Below are 27681 nucleotides of genomic sequence, written 5' to 3'. Positions count from 1 at the left end.
AGTAGCCACATTTTAAGTGCTCAGTAGCCACATGTGGTTTAGTAATTACCATATTAGCATAGATATAGGCCATTTCCATTCTCACAAGAAGATCAATTAAACAGCATGGCTCTAGAGTCTTCAGATAAGATTGTCTCAGGAAGCATGTGATTTGGACAAAAATATTATCATACTACCTTCCCCCACTGTAAAGTGAATGATGTTGTCATCTATGTCCACTCCATCTGTTCCAAACACACCGATTGCTGGGGAAAAGCCATTATGAAAGGCACAGCCTCGAATATAAGATGAGCCATGATCTTGAATCTATGAAACATCAGGATTCAGTGAAAATTTTACAAATAAAATTAAAATACATTTGAAGAAAAAATTTGAAGTAAGTGATTTTCAGGAAATAAATGTTCATAAATAAAATACTCAATTTACTTTCCATGAAAGAAGATTATTTCCCTGTATATCTTTTAATCCTGGAAATTTTCATATGTCTTCAAATTATGATTAAGTAAAGCAAAAATGCATATTTAAGTGTAGATAAAAATTCTGAAGTACTTTTCTATGCATTTATTTTCTATCATTACCTATAAAATGTTAAGGAACTAAAAAGTATTTTTCAGAATAATTTATTATATGATTAAGCAGGGACTTTTTTTAATTAAAAAAGGTGATGCTCTAGGCAGGGGGTTACAGTCAAATGTCTGTAGGAACCAGTCAATGAACAGGACTGGGGCTGCAACCTCAAACCTGCAACATTATTTTTCATTTCCATAAGAAACATGTTCTCTCTCATTTTTTCTTCAATCACCAGCTTTCTAAGCACATCTATTTTGACAGAGGCTTGGATATGCACACATACTTTTCACTTGAGAAATATAAGCAAACCCCGCTATGTTTAATAGAAACTATTTGGAAGTATTTTTGGTCACTGCGAAATAAAGTGGAGATATGAAATAATATCACAGATCTTTAATTCTTTCACTTTTGTGCTCCTTTTTTCTGTGTTTTCTTTCTGCCTTTTTTTTTTTACTGACTTTAAATGCGTGACGTGGGTAAATCAAATGCTATGAGTCTAAAAAAGTTGGTGCGAAATGTATCTAAGGAAGTCACATTAGATCATAGTTTTAGCAATTCTAAGATATCACATTTTTAGTAAAGTTAAGTGAAAATCAAATCAAAATCAAAATGTTTCATTTTGAATATACACAAAAATTCAAGTACAAACCTGTTCTAAGTTAAGAAATGTTACTGCATATCTTGGATCTGTGCTATCCCTGAAGCCTTCTTGACCACAGTGATAAAATTCCACATTGCTTATCCTTGCATTTCCTGGCAGGGTAGGGAAGAAAGAGTTACATTTTTTTTTCTTGAAATAATAAAATTTGTGTTTTTGTAAGCTATAAGAATTGTAATTTTCCAAATAACAAATTTGTTTTTAACTTTTTCATTGAAATTTCATTTGTTCTTTGTTCCTTTAATCTAAATAAGGCAGTATTTCCAGACTTTTTTTCACTGCCCTCCACAAGGACCTTTTTGGACTTTTTTCTAATAGCCTCCCCTCCCCATGAAATTTCGATACCTCAGATATACTATATATCTGTTAATATATGGTGGCTCTTTGGGGGCCACAAACCATTGCTCATCTACGTTTTTTTGTCCTGTAAGAGCCATTTTTCATCCCCTTGGTAGTGATATTGTCCCTTTTGAGAACGCATGACATAAAGCACAAGATATAATTTACCCAACCGTTCAATTTTGATGCTCTAAAGAGATTTTAAGGGCATTATCTTTACATAATCCCTTCCAGAATAAGCATTGTAAGTATCTGCTCATCAGTTTGTCATAAGTACCATTGAGGTGACATGAGGCAATTTCATAGATTAGTAATAACAGCAATAGCAATCCATGAGAGATTACTCTGCCAAGTGCTGCACTAAGGGCTTAAAAGGCAATTTGTGGTTTAATTCAAATCCTATGAGTTAGGAAGTTTTATTATTCTTATATTCTATATAAGAAAATAGAGCCACAGAGAATCATGGCTCGTAAGCAACAGTAGAGGATATTTCCTGTTTCAAAAACTGATATTTAATAAAATGCAGTGGAGAAGAGTTACTTTGTACTGCAAGGGAAAAGCCTATCTCAAAACCCATGAGCCAGCAATTGGATGTACGATGAAGAACATAATCATAAGCTAGAGACAGAGAAGAAATGGTTACTACAGATCATCTGGGCCTATAAAAGCCACAGATGTGTATAACATCACAAAACAATTTATAGGAGCAAGGAAAAGTTGTCCTGAGAATTGGATCCATCATGGATTTGAAGTGAGGCAGGTGTGGATTAGTATCCATGGTCAGAGTAATTTCATCCCTCTAATAATCTATTTATCTGTCTTTAAAAGGGGACAATATTTATGCATAGCACTATGGGGATTAAATGAGATAATATATGTTAAATGCTTAGCACAGTGCCTGGAATATTGTGCCATGATCATCATTACTGTTATCATCAGTTAAGCTCCTGTTGACAGATTATAGCCAACAGGTAGAAGCTATACTGGGATGACTTCTTGCTCAGTATAAAAGCTTTCTAAAATTAGAACTGTTGCAAAACATAATAGGCAGAATTATGAACAAGTGAAGACCTGCTAAACATTTCAAGTCAAGAATAAATGAGTGAATCCTGGAACCCAGATTGTGGGATCGAAATATCAGTTTCCAAATAAAAGAATCAGCATTACTTGGAGGAATGACTTAGTCTCAGGCTCAGAAGAACAAAAGACATGCGTTTGTCATATCAGAAACCGAAGAAGCTAATGAAACCTAAATCAAAAGGACTTAGGTATCAACATGAAAATGTTTTGAAGGTCAGTGATGGGGCATTTTCATTTGTCAATGGCAACTGGGCATTTGTAATATCAGGAAGATTAACAATCACAATCCATATATGGATTAGAAAACACCAAATATGTTTAAAGCCACAGAGCTCATAATGACACTAATAACAAACAAAAAATAAAGATGCTTTGTCACCTTTGGAAAATGGTTGGGCACCAACTTACTACTTCAGAACTAGGTAATAATAGGAAAGAATCAGGCATTTTTCCTACACTTCGTATATAAACTATTTCTCAGGGTAGTCAAATAGTTGTCTGGGGAAGCTTCTCTTTACAGAAATATTCTAGATTACAAATCAGAAGGGAGTGGTAGAATGAAAATATCACCACTTTAAACCTCAGTGATTTAACAGATCCAGGCAATGATCATTAATAGCTGCTAACTTCACAAAAGAAGCTTATCAGACACAAACGGAATAATCATACATTACATGTCTACTTAGTGGAAAAGTACACCGTCAACCATGAAGAATTCTTGCCTAAAAATTGGGTCTGAGTATGATCAATTTTTAGCTCTAAACTACCTATGATAGAAAATACAAAGGATACAGGAACAAGTGAAGTTCTAGGGATGAATTACTAAATTCTAGACTGTTGGAAATACTACTGAACAGGTGATCTAGGTTCTTTTGTACATAAACTGCAAGAAGAGATACATGAATCAGATATTTAAAATTCACAGGGGAGCCTGGGTGGCTCAGTCGGTTAAGTGTCCGACTTCGGCTCAGGTCATGATCTCACGGTCTGTGAGTTTGAGCCCCGCATCGGGCTCTGTGCTGACAGCTCAGAGCCTGGAGCCTGTTTCAGATTCTGTGTCTCCCTCTCTCTCTGACCCTCCCCCGTTCATACTCTGTCTCTCTCTCTGTCTCAAAAATAAATAAATGTTTCGGGGCGCCTGGGTGGCGCAGTCGGTTAAGCGTCCGACTTCAACCAGGTCACGATCTCGCGGTCCGTGAGTTCGAGCCCCGCGTCAGGCTCTGGGCTGATGGCTCAGAGCCTGGAGCCTGTTTCCGATTCTGTGTCTGCCTCTCTCTCTGCCCCTCCCCCGTTCATGCTCTGTCTCTCTCTGTGCCCAAAATAAATAAACGTTGAAAAAAAAAATTAAAAAAAAAATAAATAAATGTTTTAAAAAATTATAAAATTCACAACCAATTGCAGCATGGTCTTATTTAGATCCTGATTTGAACAAAGGGAATGCAAGAGGAAGGAAGGAAGGAAGGAAGGAAGGAAGGAAGGAAGGAAGGAAAGAGAAAGAATAAATTGGGGGAGTCTGAATAATCATTTGATATAAGGAATTACATTAACATTTTAGCATCTGATACTTACAAACATTTTTAAAGTCTTTTAAAGTTGCATGCTGAAATATTTTTAGATGAAATAATACGTGATTGCTTCATTTACAATACCCAAGATATGGGAACAACCTAAGTGTCCACCAATGGATGAATGGATAAAGAAGATGAGGCATATATGAACAATGGAACATTATTAAGCCATTTAAGAAAAGAGGAACTCTTACCATTTGCTACCATTTGCCACAACACACAGACCTTGAGGGCATTATGCTAAGTGGGGTAAGTCAGAGAAAGACAAATACTGTATGAAACTCATATGTGGAATCTAAAAAAGCCATATTCATAAAAACAGAGTAGAATGGTGGTTACCAGGAGCTGGGGTGGTAGTGGTGGGGAATTAGGAAGATGTTGTTTAAGGGTATAAACTTGCAGCTAGTGGCTAAATAAATTCTGGAGATCTAATGTACAACGTAGTGATTACAGTCAACAACACTGTATTGTAACTTAAGAATTGCTAAGAGACTAGATCTTTATTGCTCTCGCCACACAAAAGACATATTATGTGCATGAAAGAGATGTTAGCTGACACTACAATGGTAATCATATTGGGATATATAAATGTATCAACATAAATACAGTGTACACCTTAAACTTATACAATGTTATGTCAATTATATCTCAATAAAAAAATGTATGTGGTTGCTTCAAAATAACCCAGGGGCTTGAAGAGAGTGGGTGGTCATATAGTTGAAACAAGAATGACCAAAGTTGACCATTGTGGTACCTAGTGATGGGTACACTGGGGTTCATTACACATTTCTCTATGTTTGAAAATTTTGTATATATTTGAAATTTTCCTTCAAACAAAATTAACAGATCTATTGTGCTTGTTATCAAATGATTTCTGTTTGGGTGAGAAGCTGGGCTGTTACCTAAGGTCATTATTAATAATTCTTATTGTCTATGAAGATAAAATAAGTAGAAAAATGTTAGGGATTTGGTTGTTGAGGGTAGCACCTGGGTTTACATAATCCCTCTCAAGGCTTTATTCTTCCATGTGTTAAAAACAAGACAACGGGCCCAAATTGGGAGTTGCTTATGCTCGGTCCCATGTCACCAAACTGAGACGGAACTTAATTACAGTTCCACTCCCAGAAATGGAATCTTAAACCAGTCAGTCAGGAATCACCTGATCAGCACTGGTTAGGTAATCTCCCTGATTAGCCCCTACCGTCCCCTAGAGGCAAGTAACCTGCTCCCTTCTGCCTGTAAAAGTATTTCATTTTGCACAGCTCTTTGGAGCTCCTTTCTATCCGCTAGATCAGACACTGCCTGATTCACAACTCATTGATTAAAGCCAGTAAGGTCTTTAAAATGTACTCACTTGAATTTTTTAAACAGTGTGATCCTAAAAAGAAGTGACAATTGTTTAAGAAATGACTAAACATAGAAGAGACCATGTTATATTTCAAATTTGTACCAACCTTTAAATGTCATCATATTTTCAGTGAATGAGCTGACCAGGACACGTGCACCAAAAGATTCCTTGAACCAACCTGGGTAATCTTCACCAAATATTTTGATGTTCCTACTCAGTATCCCAACATCAGCTGCTAACGTGTAGCTCTGACCTGTTCCAGGAACATGGTATCTTTCAGCTACAACAGAAAGGACAGCTAGATTATTACCAATGCTGAGAAATACCTGTTTTTATCAATTCCTTTGTAATTCACAGGCCACATAAATTTCTAATATGCCAAAAGTCAACACAAATGTGTGAATTAATTAGATTTGCATGCTTAAACATACATAGATGGTAGACTGAAATTATGATAGTTTTAATTTTTTTCTTTCCAAGTTTTTATTTAAATTCCAGTTAACATATAGCATAATATTGGTTTCATGTGTGGAATTTGGTTATTCAACACTTACGTACAACACCCGGTGCTCATCCCAAGTGCCCTCCTTAATCTCTGTCACCTATTTAACCAATCCCCCCACACACCTGCCCTCTGGTAACCATCACCTTGTCCTCTATATTTAAGAGTCTGTTTCTTGCTTTTCCTGTCTTTCTTCCCCCCCATCCCATATTCATCTGTTTTGTTTCTTAAATTCCACGTATGAGTAAAATCACATGGTATTTGTTTTTCTCGCACTTACTTGTTTCACTTAGCATAATACCCCCTAGCTCCATCCACGTTGTTGCAAATGGCAAGATTTCACTCTCCTTTATGGTTGAATAATACTTCACTGCGTATATATGTACCTATGTATATACATATATACCACATCTTCTTTATCCATTCATCAGTCAATGGATATTTGGGCTCTTTCCATAATTTGACTATTGTAGATAATGTTGCTAGAAACATCAGGGTACATGTATCCCTTTGAATTAGTATTTTTGTATCCTTTGGGTCAATACCAGGTAGTGCAATTGCTAGATCATAGATGGTTCTATTTTTAATTTTCTGAGGAACCTCCATAGTGTTCTCCAGAGTCGTTGCACCAATTTGCATTCCTACCAACAGTGCAAGAGGATTCCCCTTTCCCCACATTTTCTTCAACACCTATTATTTCCTGTATTGTTAATTTTAGCCATTCTGACTTGTGTGAGGTGATATCACACCAGTTGTAGTTTTGATTTGATGATGAGTGATGTTGAGCATCTTTTGATGTGTCTTTTAGCCATCTGGATGTCTTCTTTGGAAAAATGTCTTTTCATGTTTTCTGCCTATGCTTTAATTGGATTATTTGTTTTTTAGGTGTTGAGTTGTATAAATTCTTTATATATTTTGGATACTAACCCTTTATCAGATATGCCATTATTCCCCCATTGTGCAGGATGCCTTTTAGTTTTGTTGATTGTTTCCTTCACTATGCAGAAGCTTTTTATTTTGATGAAGTCCCAATAGTTTATTTTTACTTTTGTTTTCCTTGCCTCAGGAGATATATCTAGTAAGAAGTTGCTATGGCCTATGTCAAAGCACTTACTGCCTGTGTTCTCCTCTAGGATTTTAATGGTTTACTGTCTCACATTCAGGTTTTTAATCCATTTTGAATTTGTTTTTGTATATGGTATAAGAAAGTGGTCCTCTTTCATTCTTTTGCATGTTGCTTCCAGTTTTCCTAACATAATTTGTTGAAGAGACTTTTTCCCATTGGATATTCTTTCCCGCTTTGTTGAAGATTAGTTGACCACAGAGTTATGGGTTCATTTCTGGATTTTCTATTCTATTCCATTAATCTATGTGTCTGTGTGTGTGGCAATACCATACTGTCTTAATAATTATAGCTTTGTAATATAGCTTGAAGCCCAGAATTATGATGCATCTGGCATTACTTTTCTTTTCCAAGACTGCCTTGTCTATTCAGGGTCTTTTGTGGTTCCATACAAATTTTAGGATTGTTTATTTTAGCTTTGTGAAAAATGCTGGTGGTATTTTGATAGGGATTGGATTAAAAGTATAGATTGCTTTGGGTAATATAGACATTTTAACAATATTTGCTATTCCATTGCACAAGCATGGAATGTTTTTCCATTTCTTTGTGTCTTCTTCAATTTCTTTCATCAGTGTTTTATACTTTTCAGAGTACAGATCTTTACCCCTTTGGTTATGTTTATTCTTAGGTATCTTATGGTTTTTGGTGAAATTGTAAATGGAACTGATTCCTTGATTTCTCTTTCTGCTGCTTCATTATTGGTGTATAGAAATGCAAAAGATTTCTGTATGTTGACTTTTGCATCTATCTTCATCAGGGATATTAGCCTGTAGTTCTCTTTTTTAGTGGAGTCTTGGTCTGGTTTTGGGATCAGGGTAAAGCTGGCCTTGTAGAATGAGTTTGTAAGTTTTCCTTCTATTTCTGTTTCCTTGGAATAGTTTGAGAAGAATAGTTATTAACTCACTAAATGTTTGGCAGAGTTAAACTCTAAAGCCATCTGGCTCAGGATGGGAGATTTATTTATTTATTGGGAGATTTTTCACTACTGATTCAACTACTTTGCTAGTTATCAGTTTGTTCAAGTTTTCTATTTCTTCCTGTTTCAGTTTTGGTAGTACATATGTTTCTAATAATTTATCCATTTCTTCTAGGTTGTCCAATTTGTTGGCATATAATTTTTCATAATATTCTCTTATAGTTGTTTGTATTTCTGTAGTACTGGTTGTTAATTTATCCTCTCATTTGTGATTTTATATATTTGGGCCCTTTCCTCTTTTCCTTTTGATATGTCTGGTTAGGTGTTATCAATTTTATCAATGTTTTCAAAGAACCAGCTCCTGGCTTCATTGATCTCGTCTATTTTTTTAGTTTCCATATCATTTATATCTGCTTTAATCTCAATTATTTTCCTTCTTCTGTTGGATTTTGGCTTCAATTGTTGTTCTTTTTCTAGCTCCTTTTAGTACAAGGTTAGGTTATTTATTGGAGATTTTTCTTGCTTCTTAAAGTAGGCCTGTATTGCTATATACTTCCATCTAATGACTGCTTTTGTTGCATCCCAAGGGTTTTGGACCATCATGTTTTCATTTTCATTTGTTTCCATGTATTTTTAATATCTTTTTTAATTTCTGTATTGATCCATTCATTTTTACCAGGATGTTCTTTAACCTCCATATATTTTTGGTCTTTCCAAAGTTTTTCTTGTGGTTGACTTCAAGTTTCATAGCATTGTGATCTGAAAATATACATGGTATGATTTCAATCTTTTTGTACTTATTGAGGCCTGATTGGTGACCCAGTATATGGTCTATTCTGGAGTCCCATGTGCACCTGAAAAGAATGTGCATTCTGCTATTTTAGGATGAAATGTTCTGAATATATCTGTTAAGTCCATCTGGTCCAGTGTGTCATTCAAAGCTATTGTTTCCTTGTTGACTTTCTGCTTAGATGATCTGTTCATTGTTGTAAGTGGGGTGTTAAAGCCCCTACTATTACTGTATTATTATCAATTAGTTCTTTATGTTTGTTCTTGTTTTATATATTTGGGTTCTTTCATGTTGGGGGCACAAATATTTACAATTATTAGATCTGGTTGGAGTGTTCCCTTTATTATGATATAGTGCCCTTCTTCATCTCTTGTTACAGTCTTTGTTTTTAAATCTAGTTTGTCTGATATAAGTATTTCTACTCTGCCTTTCTTTTGACATCCATTTGTGTGATAAATGTTTCTCCATCCCATCACTTTCAATCTGCAAGTGTCTTTAGTTCTAAAATGAGACTCTTGGGGCGCCTGGGTGGCGCAGTCGGTTAAGCGTCCGACTTCAGCCAGGTCACGATCTCGCGGTCCGTGAGTTCGAGCCCCGCGTCAGGCTCTGGGCTGATGGCTCAGAGCCTGGAGCCTGCTTCCAATTCTGTGTCTCCCTCTCTCTCTGCCCCTCCCCCGTTCATGCTCTGTCTCTCTCTGTCCCAAAAATAAATAAACGTTGAAAAAAAAAATTAAAAAAAATAAAATAAAATGAGACTCTTGTAGGCAGCATATAAATGGGTCTTGTTTTTTTTTTAATTCATTCTGACACCCTATGTCTTTTGATTTGACTGTTTAATCCATTTACCTTCAGAGTAATTATTGATAGGTATGTATTCAGTGTCATTTTATTACTTGTTTTGTTTTGTTTTGTTTCTGGAGATTTCTCTGTTCCTTTCTTGTCTTTGTCACTTTTGGTCTTTCCTTTCCATATAGAGTCCCTTTTACTATTTCTTGGAGGGCTAGTTTAATGGTCATAAAGTTCTTTAGATTTTGTTTGTCTGGGAAACTCTTTGTGTCTTTTTCTATTCTGAATGAAAGCCTTACTGTCATAGAGTATTCTTGGGTGCAGATTTTTCCCATTCAGCATGTTGAATATATTATGCCACTCCCTTTTGGCCTGCCAGGTTTCTGTTGAGAGATCTGCAGCTAGCCTTATGAACCCTCCCTTGTAAGTTAGGGACCACTTTTGTCTTACTGCTCTTAGAATTTTTTCCTTTATCACTATATTTTGCAAATATAATTACAATATGTCTTGGTGTTGGCCTGCTTTGTTGATTTTGATGGGAATTCTCTGTGCCTCCTGGATCTGGATATCTGTTTCCTTCTCCAGATTAGGGAAATTTTCTATTATTTCCCCAAATAAATTTTCTTCCTCCTTTTCTCTCTCTTCTTTATCTGGGACTCCTATTATATAAATGTTATTACATTTGATGGGAGTCACTGAGTTCCCTAAATCTATTCTTGTGATCCATAGTTCTTTCTCTCTTTTGTTCAGCTTTATTGTTTTCCATTATTCTAGCTTCTATATCACTTATTCATTCCTCTATTCTTGTGTTCATTGCTTCCAGTCAGTTGCAAATTTCAGTTATTGCATGTTTCATTTCAATTTTTTTAACTATTTTATATCTGTGGTAAGGCCCTTCCTGACATTTTCCATTCTTTTTCTAATCCCAGTGAGTATCCTTATGATTGTTGCTTTAAATTCTCCATCAGATATGTTATTTATATCAGTTTCACTTAGATCTCTGGATGTGACCTTATCTTTTTCTTTCATGTGGGACGAATTCCTCCATCTTGGCATTTTGTCTAAATTTCTGTCTTCTTCTTTGTGTTAGAAAAGTCTGTTATGTGTCCTGCTCCTTAGATGGTTTTATGAGGAAAAGATCATGTCTCTAGTGTTTGCTGGATGTACGCTGCTATAGTGTTTTGGCTGCTATCCTTCAGGCTAGTTGTCTGCTGAGGCTCTCCTTGCCTGCAGTGGGCAGTGTTTGGTCCTTGGCCATAGTGTGCCGGGTTTTAAGTAGGTTTGCTCTGGTCTGCCTGTTAAATGAGACCTGATGCTACTTCCACTAGAACTGAAGCCCTGCAGAAGTCTCTGGTCAGGAGACATGGTATGGGCAGGAATTTCTGCTGGTCTGTTAAGGAAGGGGCCCACCATGCTGGGATTGGGGCACACTTGACTGAGAAGGGCCATACCGGTAGAGCACAGCAGTGTGGGAGCTGGTGTAAGTGGACTAGGCAACCAGTGTTGGTGCTGTGCTGTTTACTGAAGGTGGTTCTGTGTTTATGCTGAGGGACAGGGGTGGGAAATGGTGCTAGGCAGCTCCTTTGTCCCCAGAGAGGAGTCTCCAGGCACAATCCCTCTCAGGGAAGCACTCCCAAAACAGCAAATAATCTCCCTGCTGTATGTCCCAGACATTTTTCAGATTGTTGTTTCCACACTGTCTGTCCCCCACCCTCACCCCCCGGTTGTCTCCCTGCCTTCACTTCAGGAGCCGGGTAGTGCCCTCAGGGCTCTATCCCAGGCAAGCCTGCTGACTTTTAAAACTCTAGGCTTTAGGAACATGGTGTGATGGGGACTTGCACTGGTCTTCTAAGGGAGAGGCCCACCGCCCTGTGACTGAGGCTGGCTTGACCAAGAAGGGCAGTCCCGCCAGAGCACAGGGGTGTGGGACTCGGAAGAGGCAGGCCAGGCAGCCAGTGTCAGGGACCAGCTGCATGTGGCTCTGCAGCTATGCTGAGGGGCAGGGAAGGGAAACGAGGCCCCTGGATGGCCGAGACAGAGACGCATCTCCATGAATTCTACCTTTCACAGAAGTGCTCCAAGAAGAGGGAACAGTCTCTCCCTGTGTTTTAGGCATTCCTCAGATTCTGCCAGCTGCCTCCCAGGTTGTTTGCCTGCCTTCTTTCCAGGAGCAGGGTAGAACCTTCAGGGCTCTATACAAGCCATGCCCACATACCTTTAAAACTCTAGTCTTCCAGACCTGCTGGTTGCAAAAACTCACGAAAATCAGCCCCTCTGTTTTCCTAGGCAATAACTTTGAGGAAGTGTTCTCCTCGTGCTTACCCCTGTGTGCTATGCTCTCTCTTGCCTTTCTTCATGACCAGGGCTCCCTCCTCTCCACAGCACCTCCACAGTGATTCGTTTCTCTTCTAACCCATGTCTCTGCACCTCCTACCTTCTTTCTCCATGTGGCCTCTCTGTCTAGTTGTAGAGTTTGTTCTGTCAGTCTTCAGGTTGATTTCTTGGGTATTCAGAATGATTTGACAGTTATCTAGCTGTGTTCAAGGGACACGATGAGTCTATAGCATCTTCCTATTATGTTGCCATCTTAGATTCCCCCATAATACTTTTTAATTTATAAAATGAAATAAATAAAAAGCATTTCTTCTGTTTACACCAAAAGTATGATTATAATCAGCAATTATGAAGTTATTGTTTACTTGGTAGTTTGCATGTAAATTAAATCACTGTTGTAAGGCCAAGTTGAGAAAATGAAGTAGAGAAGTAAAATAAATTGTCTAAGGTCATATGGATAATCAGAAGCACACAGATATTATCTTTTATGATGCCTAAACTTTGGTTTGTTCCAATTTTCCTATGGCATATTTTATACCGATCACATTTTTTTACAAATGTGTAGTAGCATATCAAGCGCAGTCTATACACTTATATCTTAATGATTTGTAAAACATAATCTAAATTACATTCTACATTTCTAGAACTCTTACTCAAAATTTTAAGGCAAGCAGGTGTATTTCAACAGAAATAAATGTTTGGTAGTTTAGAAATTTTTTTTTTTTTATTATTATTTTTTTTCAACGTTTATTTTATTTTTGGGACAGAGAGAGACAGAGCATGAACGGGGGAGGGGCAGAGAGAGAGGGAGACACAGAATCGGAAACAGGCTCCAGGCTCTGAGCCATCAGCCCAGAGCCCGAAGCGGGGCTCGAACTCACAGACTGCGAGATCGTGACCTGGCTGAAGTCGGACGCCCAACCGACTGCGCCACCCAGGCGCCCCAAATGTTTGGTAGTTTAAATGAAAGAATCTATAATGTCAAACTTATAAAAACCACTTGTTTTACAATTACACTGTTGGTCAACAAGCTTTTTCCTTTTGATTTAAAACAATGTGTGACATAGAATGATAGATACATACGCTTCTATCAAAATACTGCTATAAAAAGTTCTTTGAAGTTTCTTTTCCATGAACGTCAAACATCTGCCTATCAATCATGCCACATTATAGCTGAAGTTCTCATGAGCACCAGAAGCATCTGTATGGCTTTTCTAACATAACACCCCTGTCCGCTACCACTTTCTTAGATTCAGATGAAAGTAGAATGTCAAATGGGGAAAGAGTGGGTGCTGGGATAGCCCTGATCCTATAAGTTGAAAGATCATCTTCAGATGATTCTGATGAATTCCTTCTATCCTTGAGAATTATGGTTCTACCATTTTGTTGTAGCTTTTCTAAATGCAGTTATAGCTGAGAAATGTGTTAACAAAACAAATTGGGATAAAGATGCTCTTGGCTCAAGGGTTCTCAAAATTCACGTGGATGAGAATCACCTAGAAGCTTGCTTAAAACAGAAAGTGCTAACTTTACCCCATGGGATGTTACATGTTAGTCTTTGCTGAATATTTGCTGAATGAATGAATGCATACAGCAGGGACTATTGGAAGCCAATACAGTAGTGCCCCTTGGGTACTAGTACCAATCAGAGTGAAATGTTCCTCAAAAATGTTAGATTTTTAAATCAAATAGTTGTAATTACAAAGGAGATCACTAAAAATGTGAACATTTCAAGGCATGTTAATTACATATCTATTTAAAGAATAGCTACTTACCAAGGTGAGTGTAGGAAAGGGTATCATTGAGAATCAGAATTTTCTGGTCATGCAGGACTTTAATGATACTTCTAGTTTCTGTCTGGTGGAAATCATAGCTTGTAGTTGTTATCACAATCTCTTCTCCCTCCTTAGAAAAATTCAAGTGCCAAATTCAAGAACAATTTTCAAAATAGGTTTCTATTTCTTAATAATAACTTTTAAAATTCTAATTTAATTTATATCTGATTAGCAACATGGTATTATCGGAAAGAACAAACATACATTGAGGTCTCTAAAAATAAATATGCTTGTGTTTGATATTAAGAATTCTAAATTATGATTTATCTCAACATCTCCTCAAATTTAATTCAGTCACTAAATAAAATCACAGGCAATATACTTTTAAGAAATTAAATAGATCAAAGCAAATATATTCATATTTATATTAAAAACTGGTCAGTACAATATTCTTAAATTTTGCCATTTTTTTAATATAATTAACTATTACTTGATATTCCTGAAATATGGGAAAGACACACATAAAAAATTTTTTTCCATTCAGAAACTTTCATATTTTCCTTTCATAACTAAAGATAGTGTTCTTTATATATTCTGAAGGACCTTTAAAATCCCAATTTTTAAATGCCTACTATCAGGTCAACTTCTGAGTGCAAGTTAATGCAAAATATATATTTCTTATCTGATCAATCCTATGGAAAAAAAAATGTGCATGAGAATAAAAAAGAAACCTTTGTAAATTGACCCACTGTGTGTATTCAGTTCCCACCACATAATATTTCCTGTACCTGCCAATCCACAGCATCCATTAGAGATAGGACTTTGGAACCAGCCTCTGCAGTTTCTGAGAGCTTAGTTTTATATACTGAACGTGGAAATCCATGAAGGTCCAGCTCACCAAACACCCCTGAAATAGAAAAGCTTCTATTTATTCACCACATAGTACTGAGTTAGGTGCTAATATAAAATGAAACCATTCATTTTAATAAATGATTGGATATTTTAGAATGAATGGAATGAAGTTGGATATCTGCTCAGGGTTATACAAGATGGCTTTGGCTCTTTGAGCCACTTCTAGGAATCTGGTCCATAGAAATTAAAGCCAGTGCACAAGGATACATGAATGGGAATGCCCACCATAATACTAGAAAATATTGGAAAAATGGAATAAATCTAAATGTACATCAATAAGAGAATGATGAAATAAATTATAATATCCTAATACATTAGGGTAATATGCTATAAAAAGAAAGAGTGTTATCTGTAAATATTGACGTAGAAAGATATCCATAACATGTTAACTGAGAAAGAAAACTGCATAGGAATATATTTAGTTTGACCATGTTTTTGTAAAAGGCACAATACTATAACCACAAATCAATATATGCAATATGAATGTACACATATATAAAGAACATGAGAAGACATGTAAAAACTACTAATACAGATACTAGTTTTCTCATGATGGGGTAGAATTGGAAAGATGTATACTTTTTCTTAATATTTTTTATTGATATCGTTTATGTTGTTTGAAATGTTACTTTTGAAACAAAAAAATAAACACATAAAAGCAAGTTCTTTTTAAGATGGAATTTGTCTGCCTTGGAACACTTACCAGTGGAGAGCTGACTCCTTCAGTCAAAGCCATTTTTTATGCCCCTATTTACTCATTGTCACTGTTTAGAAATTGTATGGCAAAGCGACTGCAGCACATGCTTGTATGTATCTTTCCAACAGATATGCAGCAGTGTTAATAAACTTGGTTATTAATCATGACCAAATAAACCCTCTCAGTTCCTTTACTTTCCCGGCTCAGATAGGAATACATACAGCCATACACATCCAACAGGAAAGTATAAAGTTCAGCAACAGTTGTGACTGGATAACTGATGGCAGTCAACTGATTCACAGATTATTAACACTATAAGTAGAATAATGTGTAGAAAAGTTACCTTTTAAGGGAAAAGCACTAAGATATGAGAAAGTATGATTATTTATAAAAAGAGACAGTTATAAAGAAAACCAGATTGGAGAAATAATACACATATGGAGAGATTAATGTTAGTTTTGCAATGAATTATATTTTGGTTTCAAATACGCACATCTATACCTATTTTAGTGTGACATGATTTATTTAAACATTTTTTAATTTATTTTTATAACGCTTTACTATAAATAAATGTCTGTGAAATCTTCTGATACCATAACATCATGAACTGATAAGTATTTTAGTGCCATATGTCTTAAAATAGATTCTCAGGGCACCTGGGTGGCTCAGTTGGTTGAGCGTCTGACTTCAGCTCAGGTCATGGTCTTGTGGTTTGTGAGTTCGAGCCCCGCATCGGGCTCTGTGCTGACAGCTCAGAGCCTAGGGCCTGCTTCGGATTCTGTGTCTCCCTCTCTCTGACCCTTCCCCGCTCATACTCTGTCTCTGTCTCTGTCTCTCTCTCTCAAGAATAAATAAACATTAAAAAAATTTAAAAAAATAGATTCTCAAAACTGACATGATACTTTTGGTATCTGGAAACACATACCTAAGACCTTTGATCCTTGATTTGGTCCTTCTGGAAGTGCCCAGTCTGGAGTAGAATGATTTCCTCTAAGAACAATCTGTAATTCTCCTTTAAAAGGGTTATCTTCCCAGCCACCAATCAATCTACCACCCTGCAGTGAAGCAGAAAATTGTTAATACTTAAAAACTGGGCAGAAAAAATTTTCACCCATAAAAATGGAATTAGAAAGATACTGGTAGCCTCCTCTAGTAAAAATGAATGAAATTTGTTATACAAAGAACAGTATTGTATCTGGAAGCGAACTTGATTTAACCCTGTCACTTTGGGATAGGCTGCTTAAATGATTTTTCAAAGTCGGACTTACTAGCTACTTATTGTCAACACTGTCCTAAAGCTGAGACCTGCTTAGACCTAAACTAGTGTTACTGGACAGATCACGTTTTATTTTAGCACAATATGACATATATGAAGTACACTCCTCACACTTAATTCCAAGCTGTGCCCATTAGGAGGCCTCATTGTTTTGTTTTGTTTTTTCAAATTTTTATTTAAATTTTAGTTAACACATAGTGTAATACTGGTTTAAGTAGTAGAATTTAGCGATTCATCACTTACATACAATATCTACTACAAGTGCCCTCCTTAATGCCCATCACCCATTTAGCCTACCCCCCCACCCATCTCCCTCTGTCAACCCTGTTTGTTCTCTTAATGGTTTGTTTCCCTCTCTCTCTCTCTTTTTTTTCCCCCTTTCCCCTATGTTCATCTATTTCGTTTCTTAAGGAGCCCTCTTTGTTGATAATAATAGCTACTACTAAATGCTTGCTGATTCTCTGCCAGGCATAATGTGTAAGGCTTTACATACATTGTATCATTTGACCTTTACACTAAGCCCATGAATTGCTGTTATTATTCTCACTTGATAGGGGAGAAAACTGTTGCTAAAAGCGCTCAAATAACTTACCCAAGTTTCCCAACTGAGGTAAGGACTCAGTCGTACCTTTAATTTACCTCAAAGCTCATGCATCTAAATACTAAAATACTGCATATCTTTAAAGCAGTAAAGGCCTAGTTTTAGCAAAGAAAAGTTACTACTACTTTTATTTTCTTAGGACACTTAACAGCTTTTTGGCTAGGCCATTCTTTTTAATTAACAATAATAAAAACTGACAGAACAATTCAACCAATTATACTGTTACATATTCAAGACAGTCTGAGCTTTATGAGAGAATGAGGTGATTGTTCCAAACAACTGAAATATTTTTAGTAGTCTTCTCCTGTTGTCATAATTCCATCCATGTCCATTCATTTTTTTTTTTTTTTAAATTTTTTTCAACGTTTTTTATTTATTTTTGGGACAGAGAGAGACAGAGCATGAACGGGGGAGGGGCAGAGAGAGAGGGAGACACAGAATCGGAAACAGGCTCCAGGCTCCGAGCCATCAGCCCAGAGCCTGACGCGGGGCTCGAACTCACAGACCGCGAGATCGTGACCTGGCTGAAGTCGGACGCCCAACCGACTGCGCCACCCAGGCGCCCCTGTGTCCATTCATTTTAAGAAACACTGTTTTCTTAAAAAAAGAAAAGGTTTAAATTTTTTATTTTTTTCCACAACTCCTGGAATCGGATTCTCTGGTTGTTGGAGCAAGTTGTGGGTTTAGCTTTACCTAACAATAATACAAATATTCTACGTAGGATTAAAAATGGGCAAACTTCACAGTCAACAGTAGCATAATTACTCCCTAAGGAATGTGTGGCCACCAGTTTAAAGGGCAGCAGAAATATATTGGACTTATATCATAGGTTAGAGCCAGTTGTGTTTTTTATTCACATTGATTGAACATATGTTCTTATAATTTTTTTAATGTTAACTTATTTGAGAGAGAGAGAGAGAGAGAGAGAGAGAAAGCAAACGGGGAAAGAGCAGAGAGAGAGGGAGACACAGAATCCAAAGCAGACTCCAGGCTCTAAGCTGTCAGCACAGAGCCTGACGTGAGGCTAGAACTCACAAACTATGAGATCATGACCTGAGCTGAAGTCTGACGCTTAACCAACTGAGCCACCCAGGCACCCCTATAATTTTTTCAGTAAATCTCCAACATCCTAGAATTAGATTAATAAAGGTATAAATTGTAAGACCCTTCCTCCTACCTGAAGCAATATGTAGGTAGCATTTAGAACAACTTTTCTGTAAGAAGACTCTGCAGCTCCCACACTGTGTTTATCTTCCAGTTCTAGAACTCCCCAAATAATGAGACTTTCCATTGGTGGAATATCTGTGTCTGCTACAATCCATGTTCCTATAAAACAATGCTTTATTATGAGAAATATAACATAATCCATAAACTATTGCCTATAGATAAAAACAATGACAACCTTATCAGTGAGCCCTGGTTTTGAAGTTTGCAACCCTTTTTCCACACAATGACTTATTCTTATCTCTCCCAGGAAATCTGTTATCCTTAATCTTCAGGTTGAAATCCACATAAAACCCAGAAGGCTAGGTCTGGTACCCAGGACACAATAATAGAATCCATCTCTTCACATTTGCTCTTTCCCCAAGGTGTGCTGCTTAAAGGTGGAATGTAACTATTGTCGTATCTATCCTAATGTCACATAAATATAGGCATTTCATTTACTTACATTTATATACTTACCTTCAGGAATAACCACATTTGCCCCTGGGTGAGGTATGGTATAATTATTTTCTCGAGATGATTGCCAAAAAGAATCATTTGACCATAAGCTGAAAAGAGAAGAGAAATGATTCCATTAAGTACTATCTCTATATACTTAATGACCATCTCCTTAGGGTGTACCACTATACTAGATGTTTCAGGGATGACAGAATGTAAATTAGAGAATTTATACATTGTCACTAAGCAGGCGAGCTGATAGGTGCAATTGGTAGGACATTTAACACATATGACTACATATACAGCTTTTTTTTTCTCCATTGAAGAAAACTTCCTTTCCATCTACAATCTGAATCACTTTTTCTCCCACTAAATCCTCATTGTAATACCCTCATTTTGGCTAAGGTGTAAATTACTTAATTTCCTTATAAGATTTCACATGACAGAAAGTGAAAAGAAATGTATCCTGGGGCACCTGGGTAGCTTAGTCAGTTAAGCACCCAACTCTTGATTTCAGCCCAGGTCATGATCTTGCAATTCATGAGTTTGAGCCCTGTAATTGGGCTCTGTGTCAGCATGGAGCCTGCTTGGGATTCTCTCTCTCTCTCTCTCTCTCTCTCTCTCTCTCTCTCTCTGCCCCTCTCTGGCTCACTCTCTCTTTCTCTTTCTCTCAAAAAATAAAATAAAATATTTTTTTTAAAAAGAAAAGGAATGCATCCTTTGTCCATTTAAAGACCCTTACATGTGGTGCTACTGCATGGGGAAAGGGGAAATAGGATATGGTCAGTTAGATTCTGTGAAGGGACGGATGGAATTGGCGATGTGAATTGGCAACGATGAGTCAATGAGGTTAAGCCCCTGGGCTGGAGTCAGGGATGGTAGGTGTACAACCAGAGTGAGGGTTATGTTAAACTGAAATAGATATAAAAAGTGCTTTGGGGGAGAGGCAGTCTCCTCTTTTCATCACTATACTTTCCAGAAACCACCTCAAGTCCAAATTGTTGTAAAGAATATTATTATAAAGTTGATGATATTTTCCTACTGGAAAACATTCACAATCAGTGGTTGCTTCCTTAACTAGTAAAAACTTTAAAAATTCTATGATACTAATTCTGGAATACTAAAAAAGGGTCAATATACAGTTTGGTTAAAAGTGTACTTGTAGTATACATTTGAATTACTAAGTTTTATCATTAAGAATATGTTAATCAAAAATTCTGTTATAAAAATTTGTTTTAATAGTTTTAAAAGTGAGGTTAGCAGTTAGACTGACAATAATAAAAATTTGTTTTAATAGTTTTAAAAGTGAGGTTAGCAGTTAGACTGACAATAATACATTATTTTTCAAGAAGCAATTTTAGGGAAGGTTTGTTTAAGGTTGTATCTTTCTAACTAAATAACCTGGCCAGCATTGTACAGATTGGATAACTGATTTTATCTAGCTCTTCTCAAGATTAATAGCCTTTCATTCTTACCCCTACCAGCACTATACCATGCATTTTATACATTCTTCTTCTTACTGCCCATTGTTATAATCAATGAAATGAAGCCCAATACTTCTTAAACTAAGCATATGTGTGTTGAATAGCTAGAGCTTTACATCCTAATCTTGAGGTACCAGCTCTGGATCAAGATTCTGTTTGTTTTTACTGATAGTATTATCTGCATAATACTAATTAAGAAATCCAACTATAGCCATTTCTAGAGAGCAGAACTCATACTATGAAAGGGAAAAACCCTATTCTAAGACCTATTCACGTAGCATAACAACATATTCCTCTATCACATTCTGGTCTAGACCAATCTAAACCTATTATGTGAGTCATAATGAATATTAATTAAATTTTCAACTATTTTTTCTACCCTAGACTACATAACGGCTTTTTGGCCAATAACCCTGATGGCCCATGTCTCTTACAAAGCTCTCTAGAGTCTTTTCATGAGCCTTTCTTCACTGTCCCTCTGTAATGCTGACAGAGTAGCAAAAGTGGTCTTTCCAAAATGCAATTTAGAGTATGTTACTTCTCAGCTGAAAGTCATTTAAAAGCTTCTACTTCTTAATATTAACTGCCTGCCTGAGCTGAATGGTCTGATGTCTACCTGTTTCCAACAATATTTCCAGGCTACTCTCTTCTGCTCACCAGGGTCCAGCCATGCTGATTTTCTCTCTGTTCCTAGATATACCACACTCTTTCCCACTTCAGGGCCAAGATGCTTCCTTGGCTTAGAACACTCCTCTCCCACCTTCCCATGGTCCTCTCTTCCTCACCCTTTGGCTCTCAGCTGGAATTTCCCATCCTTTCTAACCATTCCACCCAAAGGAGGTCCCTGTCATGTTGCTCTCTGTTCCAGCCCCTAACCATTGCCCTTATAACCTTTATTACAACTTACACTCATGTGCTTTATTTTCTCTTTACTTTTTTGTTTCTTTGCTTTCTTTTGTTGGCATCTATCTCTTTGGATAGAATGTGAGTGCAATGAGGGCAGGGACCACATCTTTGTTGTTTACAATGGACTCCCCAATGCTCAGCACAGTGTCTGGGGCATAGCAGGTGCTCAGCACATTTTTTTTAATGATTGGGTTAATATGTAAACAAATTCAATTATTCTTTTTGTATAGTAGCTACTGTAGTATGTCTATATTTTGAAATGTAATTCACCTAATAAGAAATATTGAGGCATACTTGATGCATAGTAGTAGGCTCTTAAGTGCCCACTAAATGTTAGCTTTTATCATCACTAACATTATTTTTATGATTACTTGTCCATAAAGGACAAAAATAACATAAAATCAGGATCATACCTTTAAGGGTCTTAAAGGCTAGTACAGTCATCACATACTAGTTCCATGATGTATGGTAATTGCTATAATACAAGGTAGAGATGACATTTCACATGAGACATAAAGGTAAAGGTCTATGTAAGTTTCAAAGATAGAAAAATCATTTTTAACTAGGAGAATTAACATACATTAGGGAATCAAACATTTGAACTAAAATAAGTTGTATTACAAGATTTGGCCATGACAGTTATTCTAGACAAAGAAGACATGACCTGCTAAGAAAGCATTGGATTAATGAGGAGACTTAGTTTCTGGTGCTATTCTGAAAGTGTCATCAAAAGTTTTGTGATGTCGCATAATTCACTAAAGGTCGTTGGTGCCTGCTTTCTCACATATATAATAAGTGAGTTGGCCTAGCAATCCATATCTAACATTCTGCAAGTTGGAGATTACCAGTAACATTCACACATAATTTTTGTGAGACGTTTCCATTTTCTCTTCAGGGTGGTTATAAGGCCCAAGTGAAGTAATGAGTGTGGACATGCCTGGTGACTTACAGGCATTGTGCAGGTCCAGGGCATTATTTTCTCAACCAAGAGTGAGGTGTGAAAACCGTCAAGTGCTATCAAAGGTATTAACAAACAAAAGGCCTGTATACTTATATGTGGCTGGTCGCTTCCTGGGATTTGGTTTTCTTGATTGGGGATGTACAGGAAAGCAATCCTGGAGAATGCAGCAGTAAGCTTGGAAATTAATAATAACATCTTTCACATCAGGATCCAGGGTCCCAGAAATGGGCTGGCTCTGCTGAAGTTCATTTCTTCCTGACACTGGAGGTGAAGGAAAGTATTTTAAATTAATATGACGATCAGGGCACCTGGGTGGCTCTAGTGGTTAAGTGTCTGGCTTCAGCTCAGTTCCTGATCTCAGGGTTCATGAGTTTGAGTCCCACATCAGGCTGTCTGCTATCAGTGTGGAGCCTGCTTCAGATCATCTGTCTCCGTCTCTCTCTGCTCCTCCTCCCATTTGTGCTCTCTCTCAAAAATAAATAAACATTTAAAAAAATTTTTAAAAACAGTAAATTCATAAGATGACTAAAGAACCTGAATGTAGACAAAACCATGACGACTTGAAAATATTCTTTAGATAGTAGGTTGGTAGAGCTCAAACATATGCAATACATATGGAAAAATTCTGATGAAATGCACATGTCTTATTGAGAAGCAGTCAAACTGTCTTGACAAAACAAGTATTCTGGAACTCAAAATGTATTCTTAAATATTTATAATTGCCCCAAATAATAAAATAACAAAAATGGAAACGAAATATTTGACAGCTTCCTTTGTATTCATTTCCTCTAATTTTGTGAAATAAATGTCAGGGCCATGTGTAACAGTGTTGGTGTTATCTCAAACATAAAATGTAAGTTCTGGGACACCTGGGTGGCTCAGCCAGTTCAGCGTCTAACTCTTAATTTCAGCTCAGGTCATGATCTCAGGGTTGTGGAATTGAGCCCTGTGTAAGACTCTGCACTGAGCATGAAGTCTGCCTGAGATTCTCCCTCCCTCTCTCTCTCCACCTCTGCCCCTCTCCCCACCAGCTCACTTTCTTAAATAAATAAATAAATAAATAAATAAATAAATAAATAAATAAATAAAATCGTTAAAAAATTCTTGTAAAAAATAAAATGTAAGTTCTTAATTCAACTCAAGGCCCTCTTCTTTTCTTTTTTTCAATATATGAAGTTTATTGTCAGATTGGTTTCCATACAACACCCAGTGTTCATCCCAAAAGGTGCCCTCCTCAATACCCATCACCCACCCTCCCCTCCCTCCCACCCCCCATCAACCCTCAGTTTGTTCTCAGTTTTTAAGAGCCTCTTATGCTTTGGCTCTCTTCCACTCTAACGTCTTTTTTTTTTTCCTTCCCCTCCCCCATGAGTTTCTGTTAAGTTTCTCAGAATCCACATAAGAGTGAAGCCATATGATATCTGTCTTTCTCTGTATGGCTTATTTCACTTAGCATAACAGTCTCCAGTTCCATCCACGTTGCTACAAAGGGCCATATTTCATTCTTTCTCATTGCCATGCAGTACTCCATTGTGTATATAAACCACAATTTCTTTATCCATTCATCAGTTGATGGACATTTAGGCTCTTTCCATAATTTGGCTATTGTTGAGAGTGCTGCTATAAATATTGGGGTACAAGTGCCCCTATGCATCAGTACTCCTGTATCCCTTGGATAAATTCCTAGCAGTGCTATTGCTGGGTCATAGGGTAGGTCTATTTTAATTTTTTGAGGAACCTCCACACTGTTTTCCAGAGTGGCTGCACCAATTTGCATTCCCACCAACAGTGCAAGAGGGTTCCTGTTTCTCCACATCCTCTCCAGCATCTATAGTCTCCTGATTTATTCATTTTGTCAAGGCCCTTTTCAACATAAATTCAGTCTCTAATCCTTTCACTCAGCAAACATTTCTTGATTCCTGCTATATGCAGGACACTGTATGGCATATTTGCTCATTAAGCTATCTTTCTCTTCCTTTAGACAAAGCATTAGATAAAAGAATCACTCTGCCCAATGAACACATACCCAAGTAATACAGAGTACTTGTGTTTGCTTCAAGGTGCCAGTCTCCATTCTTGCTAGTATTCCAACTCAACGGATTTGAAGAGCCATTCCTCATATCAAGAACATTAAACATATCAGGATTTTGAGTGAAGTTATGAGATATGATTACATAGTCTTCTTCCTATAAAAGTTTTCCCCAAAATATGATTTCTTTTATATGGTAATATCCTACATAATATACATTAATTTTGATGAGATATACATTAATTTTGATGACATATAGATACAGCTTATATTAAAACTTAAGTTGTGGTTTTAGTTTGTCATTTTGCATTCATATTTTGTTTAGTAACATTTACACATTTATGGAAATAATGCTAACTATATCCTAAGGCAACAAAAGTCTTTCTCTCTCTCTCTCTCTCTCTCTCTCTCTCTGTATATGCATACACATACACACATATATAGAGAATATTTTATTTCTATAATGTTTGAAACATTTAAAACAATGATAGGTATTGTTTTTGGCTACACGTATGTAGTATAAGTAGAAGAATATGAATCCCAATTCAGGATACTGTTTATCACCAGAGGTGGAAAGTGGGGGAATAAGATTAGGGTAAGCCAAACAGGGGACTTCCATTTTATCTAAAAATATTTATTTCTTTAAAAAAAAATAAAAAGTAAATATACACAGAATGTTAGATTCAGATAGATCTAGGTGGTAGGCATAAAGGACTTGGCCTGTTGTTTTTTGTATTTGATACATGAAAATACAAATTATAGGAGCACCTGGATGGCTCAGTCGGTTAAGTGTTCACCTTCAGCTCAGGTCATGATCTCGCAGTTCGTGGATTGGAGCCTGGTGTCAGGCTCTATGCTGATAGCTCAGGGCCTGGAGCCTGCCTTGGATTCTGTGTCTCCCTCTATCTCTGTCCCTTCCCTACTCGTGCTCTGTCTCTCTCTTCTCTCAAAAATAAACATTAAAAAAATTTTTAATACTACGAATTATAAAGCCTTTAACTGGTACCTGGAACATCATAAGCACTCAATAAATGCTAGTTATTATTACGGTGATAATAAAAGGACACCAGCTTAGTATTATGGGACTATGGCAGATTGTTGACTTCGATTCCTACACAAGGTTCCTTTTTTTTTGGCTGCTTAGATTCAGGGTGGGTCATGAAGTGTGTGCAGGTCAGCATGTGAGGCAAGCACCTTCCATGCTGCATTCGTGTTATATGCAATCATAATTATTAGAAGATGAATTTTATAGCTCTTTACCTTAAATCCATAGAATGTTGATGTATAGGATATGTTGGTTATGTGACCTACATCTTTAAAATACCAGTTAATGTGCTTTGCATTTGGAATCAGAGCCATCCATCCAGACATATGAGTCAGTCGTTTCTTCTGAAAGGGAACAATGCTTGTGCCTACAGCAGAATGCAAAACAAACAAATAATAGTGATCTCTACCTCTAGAAAATTCCTCTTTTTACCAAGAAGTGCAAATGTCAAATATTAGCCAAGTCAACAGAAGTCTCTGAAGAAGTCAATATAGCATTTCATTACTTATATTCTAAATGTCTTTGTTAACTGAAGGCCCCAATGTTTAATATTCCACTTAACTGAAATACAAAATGCTTTCTCACTTGGAATTCTGAACTGAGATGACATCATTATTCCTTAGGGAAAGATAAAATTCAAACATGATGATGATTATGACCACTATGACAAAAGTGTTTAAATATATTAACACAGTTCTTTAAGTATTATTGGTCTAAAATATAATTCTTTTGAGGAGTCCCTAGGTGGCTCAGTTGGTTAAGTGTCTGACTCTAGATTTTGGTTCGGGTCATGATCTCATGGTTCATGGGATTGAGCCCTGTGCCAGCCTCTGTGCTGACAGCGTGGAGCCTACTTGGGATTCTCTCTCTCCCTCTCTCTGTGCCTGTGCTGTGCGTGCATTCTCTCTCTCAAAATAAATAAATACATAAAAATTAAAAAAAATATGTACTGTGTTGCTATTCTTTTAAGAACTTAATTCTTCAGGATGCTTCATTTGTAGGGCATGTCAATATAAGTTCTAATTCTTTATTAGATTTCCTGTATTTGTTGAGTTAACAAAATCTGAGTAACAAGTACTAATGGTAAGATTTGATTTAAAGCTCTTAAGGATTTAGGTTACCACCAGACTTACCATGAACAGTGGCCATGATACCCTAAATTTTGTGAACAACAAACTTGGGACCTAAACTACCTGTTATGAGAAAAAAAATATTTAATTTGGTAATTCTTGTTCATAAGAGAGTGCCTGACAACTTCAGCTAAAGATTTGAAAAGAATTCTTACAATGTAAAGAAGAGATCTATGATTAATTGCTTACATTCTATTTTTTCCATTCCCTTTCCTCTCTCTTGTCATCTCTGATTGAACTTTATGTTAAATTTGCAAACTCTTCCCTTATAAATTTAGGAAGAGGAAGCTAGAAGAAAGACTATAAAATAAACTCTCATCCTTTTTCTTTGGAGAATGAGGCAAAAAAAGTTCCAATATTAAGGAGGAAAAAATTCATTAATTCTTAGGCTTGTGAATTAGCACTGCATTTAAAAAGGCCATGAGGAGAGACCCTGAAAACATACAGTTCCAAATGACCTGCAATGTATGAGAAGAACTATGATGATTTCAATTTTATTCAGTAAGTATTTATTCCTCTCTCTTCCTTAAGTGCAGCGTAGACTCCTCAGGACTATTGATGTTGGGGGACCAGACACTCATAACCATTTGAAAAGTGCTAGCTGAGTGAGCCTTGCCATCTTGAGCCTCTGGTTGCAGTGCAGAGATCCTGCCCCAGGGAGCTGGCTCTCCTTTCAGCATGTGCTCTGGAATAAACACACATGGAACAACCTGAATTCAACTGTTGGGAGGAGCAGAGCCCACTGGTTCCTCACCTTCAGGCAAAGCATCCTAGCCGAGCACAGCCAAGATCACCCAACCCCCAGTCCTCAGACACGAGAGTGAAAACAAATGATTGTAGATTTAAGCTATTAAGTTTGGGGATAGTCTGTCAGGAAGCAATAGCTGACTTAGATAAGAGTTCATGAAAATCATCCACAACCTCTAGAATTTGCTCTATGTTTGGCAGAACCAACCTCCACCAAAGTTTTTCTGATGCATGGAATTATACTTTAAGCTGAATTCCTTCATGATTATTTTGTAAATAAAACTAATTATCATTTTTAATAGTTATTTTTGTTTTCTTAATTTTTTTTCAGATGCATTCATTTCAGCATGTTGATTTTAAGCATCTTGGACTGAAATTTTAAATTGATATTTAAAAAAATAGTATTAAAAGTAAGTGTCTCAGATTAATTTGCCATCTGGTC

At 36.7% G+C, this 27681-nt stretch overlaps 1 protein-coding gene across 3 annotated transcripts in view; it reads right to left on the bottom strand.

Moving 5' to 3' along the window:
* PKHD1L1 (PKHD1 like 1) overlaps window positions 1-27681 on the bottom strand; it is a 158937-nt gene that overhangs the window by 35643 nt on the left and 95613 nt on the right. For all 3 annotated transcript variants that reach the window (XM_047842216.1, XM_047842218.1, XM_047842217.1), the window contains exons 51-61: window positions 25578-25729; window positions 24315-24474; window positions 22378-22549; window positions 18959-19047; window positions 18453-18601; window positions 16324-16453; window positions 14578-14696; window positions 13790-13919; window positions 5670-5843; window positions 1220-1323; window positions 177-306 (exon numbers count right to left, since the gene is read on the bottom strand). In XM_047842216.1, the coding sequence (XP_047698172.1) occupies window positions 177-306; window positions 1220-1323; window positions 5670-5843; window positions 13790-13919; window positions 14578-14696; window positions 16324-16453; window positions 18453-18601; window positions 18959-19047; window positions 22378-22549; window positions 24315-24474; window positions 25578-25729 (1509 nt within the window). The remainder of the gene's footprint in view (window positions 1-176; window positions 307-1219; window positions 1324-5669; window positions 5844-13789; window positions 13920-14577; window positions 14697-16323; window positions 16454-18452; window positions 18602-18958; window positions 19048-22377; window positions 22550-24314; window positions 24475-25577; window positions 25730-27681) is intronic.

Source organism: Prionailurus viverrinus, chromosome F2 (genome assembly GCF_022837055.1).
Source record: "Prionailurus viverrinus isolate Anna chromosome F2, UM_Priviv_1.0, whole genome shotgun sequence".
NCBI lineage: Eukaryota > Metazoa > Chordata > Mammalia > Carnivora > Felidae > Prionailurus > Prionailurus viverrinus.
The sequence above is the reverse complement of the archived record's forward strand: the minus strand, read 5'-3'. Positions and strand labels throughout refer to the sequence as shown.